General features: G+C 39.4%; 1 protein-coding gene across 1 annotated transcript in view; it reads right to left on the reverse strand.

The window, feature by feature from the left end:
• Window positions 1–9,361, reverse strand: part of CCDC138 (coiled-coil domain containing 138) — a 30,700-nt gene that overhangs the window by 19,263 nt on the left and 2,076 nt on the right. The window contains exons 3-5 of the mRNA XM_018568197.1: window positions 8,797–8,978; window positions 7,186–7,344; window positions 473–592 (exon numbers count right to left, since the gene is read on the reverse strand). Coding sequence (XP_018423699.1) covers window positions 473–592; window positions 7,186–7,344; window positions 8,797–8,978 — 461 coding nt within the window. The remainder of the gene's footprint in view (window positions 1–472; window positions 593–7,185; window positions 7,345–8,796; window positions 8,979–9,361) is intronic.

Genomic DNA, 9,361 nt, shown 5'->3' on the forward strand with positions numbered 1-9,361 from the left:
CTAGCACTATCTTCAGGGATTTCTGTAATACGAGATCTACCACCGAACTAGGTCTTATTTTCGGGGTAGGTCTTATATTACAGAAAACCCTGACGATAGTGCTAGGTCTTATTTTCGGGGTAGGTCTTACTTTCGGGGGAAACACGGTAGGTCTTCATTTGATAACTTTACCAGATATATGAATTAGAGGCAAAAGGACCCCAGAAACTATATTTTTCACAAAGAGCATTTTTTCTGTGGGTTACAGCATTTGTTTTCCTATGTACTTCAATGATTCGGTTTTAAACTAACGCACAACAAAACCAGAGCCTGAAACGCCAATAAAGACCAGTTTATGGTCCACAGTATGTAAACCTTTTGAAACAAAGGTTTCTGATTGACTGTTACCTTGTTCTAACCTGTATTGTAATGTTTAGTGAGTCAGAGTTCATTCATCGGATCGTAAGTATTATAAACAGAGGTCGAGTCTTGCCTGCTTTTTTAAAGTGTCGTTCATTTCCTTCAAGGTGTCAAAGGAGGATTTTAGCCTTTTGTTTTCTTTAATCTTCTCTCTGAGAGCTTCTGACAGATGTTTCACCTCTGCATCATGCTTCTATAAAGCAAAGAATACAGCCTGTAAGAGACGGCTTTAAATCGAAAAGAAGAAGATTTCATTCTGGTTCTTTCCTAAACAAAGAATTCCAAAACAGACTTATTACCCACTTCCTTTTTACAGATCAGGTTTTTGTTCAGTTACATCTCCAATAACAGATTTTGTTTATGTGATACAAACAAAAAAAACAATGAAAAATTTAGAACACAGTTTAAAAAGGATAAATTATATAAACCCCACATCAGCAGCAAAGGTGTATTTTTTTATGAAAAAGCTTGGATGGTAAGAAAAATATATATCTTTATCATCCATGCTTTTAAAGAAAATAGGATTACAATATTCACTGCATATGTAGGATACATTAAACATGTCAGTATCTGCAGCATATTAGATTCAGTTATTTGTAGTCTCACTGTTTCAATAAAAAAAGAAGCAAACATTAAAATATGGTTTTTGCACTCCTGGTAAAAATCGTTTTATTGGAGTCTGTTGAAGGACACAGGAAGTCTTAAGCCTTCAGGTTATACTGCTGCCTACCGCAAGATTGGACACTGGCAAACATAAAAACTGTAGGCCAACCCAGGATAACCGCCCCTATTAACAGTGTGGTAGAAAATATAAAGGAGAAACAATAAAAAGGAGAACCTGTTACTTTGTCCTGAAAAAAAGGCATAGAAGATGTTATCTGAAGCATTAAGATCACCCACCTCTTTTCAAACAACAGGAAATGTCCTGAGACCATAACAAATCACCTATGACCTGTATACTAATATACGTTTTTTAAACAAGAAAGAACATGATCAATAATCACAAGCTGCGAGTGATGCACACAGAAGTAACATAGCTCTCAGCATCCACAAAATACAAACTGCTGGGAGGAGGCCATTAGAGTGACGGCCTGTTCACACTAGCCGGTCTGCTAAAAAAAAAAAAGTAAATGCAAAGGCTTAAAGTGGAAGAAATACAAAATTAGCCAGCACTTCTTGCAAAGCACAAATCCTTGTCTTCTTTACTGCATTATTAATACATACTGTATTGACACTGTAAATATTATGTCAACAATTTTAAGAAAAGTTAAAGTATCTTTTTTAAAGCATATACAGTAAACTCTGTTATCCGGTATTAAACTAATCAAAACTCTCATCTAGCTAGAAAAAAAATCCTGTGTGCTCACTGTTTTGCAGCATGTATTATCCTGGAAACGATCATGTGCCTATTTGTCTTAATTTGTTTTAAGTGTGTCTATTGGTCTTAATTTGCTTTTGATTACTGCATTTAATTTTTTTATGGTATAGTATGGGGTATGGCATTAGTCAGACCTATTTTTAATAGTCACTCTCAAGGAACCAGAAAGTACATTTATCCAGAATCTACCAATACCCGTGGATGCCGGATAACAGGGAGTTTACTGTACTCTGAAACTGCAAGTTCCTGCACATCAGCTAGAAGACCTAAAAAAAACAAAACTCCAAGACAAAGTTTTGCAATTATGTGTTCATTAATTATTTTTAACCTGATGACTGCATAAAAAGAAAAACTGGTTCTGCTTTTATATCTGCACAACCCAGGGTGGCTGCAGAATGAATCCAGTGATTCATGTTGTCGCAAGTATATAGTATTATTAAAAAGGAGAACTATGAGGTGAGTGATTTCCATAGTTAGAGCCGATCTGTGGCAAAGAAGCTGTCACAGGTCGGCTCTGCCGTTCGGGAAGTGAGCAGAAACATGCACCGATCCGTTCACTTCCAGATTGTCTCCCTGCAGTGAGCGGTGACTGTAAGTCATCGCTCCCCCACAGGGATTCCCCACTCCTCTCACTGACCCTCGATCGCAGAGTGCAGGAACGGACGGGGAGGGGGCGGGCACAGCCCCTAGATAGGCAGAGCCAGCTGTCACTCACGCAACTGGGTGGATCTCGACAGTATTGTCGGGATCTGTCCTGGTTGCGGCGCTCTCAGTATATCGCAGGCAATAGCCCACGATATACTGAGTTTTGGGTCACGGGAGGACATTAGTAGGCCCTAAAGAGAACTATAGGAAAAAAAGGTTACCCCATAGTTCTCTCATTAGTACCAGCATATTCTTTACACAGAATTACTCAATTCAGGGAAGAGAAATGGCTCTAGCAGGTTCTTTATGACTGTGCATTACCATCTTCTGCTTATCTGCATGGCCATATCAGCAGGTGTAAGGCCAATTACACTAAACATTTTTCACCACAGCCTTTTATTAATTTCAAGATGAAGGGGTAGTTATAAAATAATTATAAATATCGGTTTGTCTTTTTCTGTAAACTGAGCACAAGCTCTACTTTGAAATTTAGGTGATTTATTCAACTGGCAGGAAACGGCAGTATGCGGCCATCCTAGGCCAACACACAACTGACAGTCCACATAATGCAATGTACTGCAATACATAAACAGTTAATAATTCACATGTTTCGTGCACAACAAAGCAATGTGGAAATGTTTAGAGGTGCTGTGCAACCGGATTTATTTCTCAAATTGTTTCAAGATCCCTCTACTGGAATAGGACATACCTTTTATTTTGGGACATATGGTACCAAAACTCTTTTTGATGTCCTCTATATAAAAGAAGTGTTACTATAGCTGGGAGTCACATCATGGAAACATGATCTTGTTCACAGAAATATTAAGACTCTGTGAAAATCCATAAAAAGGTGAAATGACTGAACTAATTAGGACTCGTAATATATAATATAGACATTATGGAGAATTTTCTTAGGAAGGCAGCAAGTGGGGCAAAGCCCAACACTTTGATAAGCTGGCTTTCATTTAACTATATGTAAACAAAGAAAAAAACTGCAATTTAGACGGCGTTAAACAGTTGTGAAAGGTGTTTTCATGTACTACAACAAGAACAACCTGCTCACTTTGTTTTCTAACCTTGATGGAGTCAGAATCTGAATTTTGATATGTGTGTTTGAAGTGACAAACTCAGGAGATAAATCTTAAAAATACATTCAAGTGCCTTAACTATTAACAGAAATGTATCTTATTTGTGTATCACTTGGCTGTAGATCCTCAAATCATCTTTGAATTGGTGCTGACACTGTCCTTCCATCTGGGGGTGGCTACTTTTGCTCCCCATGATCCCTGTGTGTTGTAAAGTAGCCACCGCTCCAAGCTCACTCCCGTGATAGACTGCAATCGCAATACAAATTAATAAACTAAACTTGTGATTATAGTCCATCACAGGAGTGAGTTTGCAGTGGTGGCTACTTTACAACACACACAGGGAACAAAAGTAGCCACCCTCCAGAAGGAAGGACAGTGTCAGCACCAATTCAGAGATGATTTGAGGAACTACAGCCGAGTGATACACAAATACGATACATTTTTGTTAGTAGTTAGGGCACTTTAATGTAATTTTAAGGTTTAACTCTTGAGTTTAGTGTCACTTTAATTGAACAAACAAAAATTCAAAAAAGCTCCGACAAAAAAACTGCACTAGCTTGTTTCAAACCAAGTCTATGAGAGATGCTAAGATTACAGAAATGTCATTATTCCCCATTTTTTTGCAATTCATGGGCTCCCAATTAAAGACAGAATGTGCTCTATAGAGATGTCCATCTCTCTGCTATGGCACCTGTAGGAATTATCTTAAATAAGAACTCTGACTTAGTCAAAAGCTCCTCTGTGGTTTCTAATGATAAGGATTTACATTAATAAAATGAAAGCTTTTAACAGTTTTGTATCTGTTTCTAAAGATGAAAGGGCTGCTAATGTGCACCTTAGATATTCTGTGCAAACCAGGGAGAGTCATTTGCTTCCTATGCTGCTTTAAGATCCATGGGAGTCAGTGGGAGCAATAATGTGTCTGTCCTCACCTCAATACTGCTACATGGCTCTTAGGAAGAAATTTAAAAGAGAACTATGAGGTGAGTGAAAATCCTCGTAGTTCAAGCCGGTGTGACACTGAAACTGTCACAGGTCGGCTCAATAGATCGGGAAGTGAACACATACTGTTGCTCGCTCACTTCTCGATCATCTACCTGCAGTGAGGGGTGACTGTCAGTCATGGCTCCCTGCATGGATTCCCCCCCTCGCCGCTCCGATCCTCCAGCGCTGACTGAAGGAACGGATGGGGGAGGGGACGGGTACAGCTGGCTCTGCCGAGCCAGCTGTCACTCATGCAGCTGGGTGGATCTCAACAGTAATGTCGGGATCCTCCCCGGGTGTGGCGATCTCAGTATACCACGAGCTATAGCTCGCGATATACTGAGCTTTGCACTGGCACATTGAAGTATTATTGATTACATAAAGAATACTCCCAAATGAAGCACTACATGCGACCAGAAGGAGTGCCTGTTGAGTGCAGCCGAGTCAGGCAAAGTGCCTTAAGCCGTCATTAAGTCTATGGCAATGGAGGAAGGAAGATTGCACTTAAACCAGATGCTTCTATGGCTTTCTAGGATTTGCAGTCCAACCACAAAGAATCATTTTCGGGGACACAATAAATAAGTGATTGGCTACATTTGTGAGTCTTCTATATTTTTCTTCATTTATCAAATATTACTACACACTTCATTAAGTTAGTGCTATTGGATGTCTCATTTGCATTGCAGATCAAGAACTAGTCAATGGATGACAGCAAAAAATTACAAACAGTTAAAATGGAACATGTGCAAAAACATAGTACATATAAAAATTTACAAAAGCTTACAATTTGGCTTTGTTCAAGAGCCTGCAGCTTATGATAGTAAACCCTGTTCAGTTCACGATACACTAAATATATATGATGTAGACAGCTATCCACTTATTTTTACCACGAGAGCTTCAGAAAATTCTGGACTTACATGGGTATGAACAAGATCTGTTTAATTTGGAGAATTTGTGACACTTTTTCATATTGCCACAAAGCACTTGAAGAAATATTATTATTCTTGTGATAAATTCTAGAATAAATCTAGGCATCCCTTCGTTTAAGATTTGTGGCCTCAAATTCCCTCCTATATGTGATGCTAGTCTTCCTTGAAACCTTGTTTGATAAGACATCTCCACCTATTGGACAGAAATGGGACTTCAACTAAAACATTTTAATTTTTTTACCCAAACGGCAATGGTGTGGTTACTGCTATAAGCAAGTTTGTTTTCATGTCAACCCAAAAGTTTATGTTTTGTGGATACCCATAGATAGCTTATAGTGGAGCTTCAAGCAAACAGTTACATAAATGTTTAATGTATTATCTGCCAAACCATTTGTAATTCTGCTCAACATTTCTTGGTTTAGTATTTCTTGGTTTAGCATTGCAGCTCCCTATGTGATTGCTTTGCCTCAATAGAGAGCAAGGGACTGACCAAGGAAGTGGTATAGTTGCCCCAGGAAGCAACAGAGGTATGTGTACCACAAGAATGGCTAGCCAAAATTACAAATCCTTTGGAAGGTAAAACAGTACATGCAAAACACAGCTACTCCTAGCAACTAATTGTAGCAATGATACAATTGTTGTCTGTCTACACTAATCCAGCATTTCTCAACCTTTTTTCAGTGACAGCACAATTTAAAAATATGAAAAATCTCAAGGCACTCCAGTCTAAAAAGTGAAAAATTAAAATGTAAAAAACAATGCATAGTCCCTCCAAAATCCCTACCAGACCCCTCAGTTGGATTTAAGCAGACTCTATGGAATGACATACAAAAAGGTGGAGTTCCCTCTTCACAAGCACCCTTTCACATCAGAGCCCTACCATTACATAAGGAGACGCAACATGGCGGAGGGCAGGAGGCAGAGCAGGCCTTGATGGAGGTAAACTTCCATCCGCCTCTGTATAGATCCCACTCTCCCAGGGTTAGCGTCATTCATTTCCATGGTGCTGGCAGCAGGCCTGTTTGAACCATGAAAAGGCACGAGGCTGTGTGAAAATTTTGAGGCACCCTTGAGGAAGCCAGAAGGCACCCCAGGTTGCCACAGCAGCCTGGTTGTGAAAGGCTGAACTAAACAAGATAATTCCAGATTTGCACTTGACAATGCATGCTAAATAAAAGTTAAGGCTTGAGCTTAGTAGAGTGTTAGACTATTAAGGAGAAAGCAAAAATGTGACTTGTAACTAAGAATTACTGGGATGTATAATATCACTGAATAGCTATGTGTTCAATACAGAAAGTTCAGAGACATCAACATAAAAAGATTAATGTAGTTATATACCCAAGTAGAGATGCACCAATACTAGTGTCAGTGCCGATACCGAGTATTTGGGCGAGTACAATTGCCCAGGAAGCCGGCTCCATGCTAGCGGAAGTACCGGTATTGGTACTCGATATCGGGGAATACTGAAAGATAAATATTGGTACTCGTACTTGATACTGAAAAACCGGCATCGGTGCATCCCTATACCCTAGTGATGGAGTTCCCATCAATAGCCCCCTGTAAACAGTATAAACCCCTAAAAGAAAACCTTTGTATATTATCATTATCACATTCCAGACCTAAATGATACCAGTGAATAAAAACAGTCATTGCCTCTCTTAATCCTGGTAAATCCCTAAAACGTCAAGAGAGCCTGACCCAACTGAAAAAGTCAAAGGGGGACAACATTTGCAATTTATAGAAAGCTCAGAAAATAAATTACCTCTTTCATTATCCCAAATTTTTCATGCATGATCTCTTCAACACCTTTTATTTTGCCGAGGGTAGCTTGATGCTTGAATAACATGTCTTCCCTGTCGCGTAAGCACTGCTCTCGTTTTTTCAACTGAAGTGAATACTCATGCTGTGACATCCTTTCTGTCTATGGAAATACAAATAGGCTACCATGATGCACTTGCAAAAAAAAATTGTGAAGCAGTTAAGCAATTCATCACAATGAAAAATACAATATATATATATATATATATATACACACATACATACACACACACACACTCAATTGTACAGTCATTTTCTTGAGTCATTCTAGTTAATTGTACATATAGCTTTAAAAGAGACGCTTGTATGCCTTCTACATAACAGTCCTGATGTAAGTCCACAACACAGCTACATACACATTTGAAATGTTGGTCTCTGTCTAACAACCAAAAGAGACCCACACTAAATCACTACCACCTATAGTACAAAAACTCACCAGGTCTGAGACACATTAATGGACAGGCCTTTTATTTTTGCCTAGAGTTCAGCCTTAGAAAATAAATATTAGGAGAGTAAAACATACTCTTCCCAATACTTAGAGTCGGTGTGGAACACATCAGCTGTCACACGCCACCTCTATATACCAAGCGCTGAGCAATCACAAACTGCTTGTCTGTTAATGATAACATTGAAAGTGTCCTGTTTTATTGGTGCAATAAAATAGCTGTTGACCATTTCAGAAATTCAGAGCTGTCCTGTATCCAATACTCATTTCCTGTTATCGTCACAAAAAGAGTACTTAGCCCAGTCCTTATCCTGGGACAACTGGAGGATCAGTCTTCATGTTGTGGAGATGGGAGAGTAGGTGGTTGTGCGTAGTTTGGCAAACGTGCCGTGTGTTGTCAGCCCACAAAAAGAGCAGACTGCATTTCACCCGTGATTAACAAGTATTTTTAGGATAAAACATGGTGACATTTGCATAGCGTGCATATACAGCATAGGTTTATTCTTTTATTATGAGCTGACATACACTTTAAACTAGGGATGCATCGGTTTTCCGGTATCGAGTACCGATATTTTTTCTCCGCTATCGGTGCTGTGTGCCCCGATTATTAGGAAGTCAGACAGTGGATCATGACCCGCCGCCCATCTTCCAGATTGCCTGGGAAGCCAGAGTTCTATCAAAAGAACACCGGCTTCACTAGCGGAGGCTGCCTGGCTTCCTGAATAATCAGGAAGCCGGATGGCTGGTCATGAGGTGCCAAACAGCTTCCTGATTGGCTAAGAAGCCAGCTTCCCTTGTTGCTAGACAGCACGGCTATCTAACCAATCAGAACGCTGGGAGGCAGGTTATAACCCACCGCCTGGCTTCCTGATTGGAAAGGAAGCCGGCTCCATGCACCCTCGACACTACAGGTAAGAGGGAGAACTCCCTCTAATTGGAAGTTCTGGTATTGGAGCATTTGGGTGAGTACGAGTACTAGTATCGGCACTGATATCGATACTAGTATTGGTATCGGTGCATCCCTAATTTCAACTCAATTCAAAAACAGGGTTATGTTGTTATATGATGGTTTGTGTATGGCCATATGGATGAACCACAAATATAAGTTACCTGCAATTTCTGGTAGATTGTTGATAACTCTTCATAAATATCGTAAACCTCAGAAGATAAAATACTTGGGACTTTTGAGGATCTGTTCTGTGGCCTCCTCAGATTCAATTTATTAGCAAGAGGGCTGTTAGTTTCCATCGATGGCTCAATGTTGCCTACCAGATGGGAAGGCAAAGTGACATCTGTAAAACAAACACCAATAAAGACTCTCTAACAAGACCATATTTATTCACAATCAAGAAGAAATGACTTATTACACAGCATTTATAAAGCTTTACACTTTGCATGGCATTTTACCAGTTTAAAAAAGCACTTGCACATGGTGCCTCCACATTGGCCCCCTGTGCTATCTCTCCCCGCAAGGTACAATATGTAGGGAAAAAAAATAGGAAAAAAAGGGGTTTGTAGAGAGATAAATACACCCAATGCATATGTAAAAGTTCAATCAGAATTTATTATACATTAAATAAATAAAACTGGATCTCATTATTAAATAAACACTGCGTCCAATAAATATAAGTTGACATGTGCCCAGTACATACAGTCTCAGGTCAAGTTGCTTATA

This window comes from Nanorana parkeri, unplaced genomic scaffold (assembly GCF_000935625.1).
Source record: "Nanorana parkeri isolate BGI_ZX_2015 unplaced genomic scaffold, ASM93562v1 scaffold1153, whole genome shotgun sequence".
NCBI lineage: Eukaryota > Metazoa > Chordata > Amphibia > Anura > Dicroglossidae > Nanorana > Nanorana parkeri.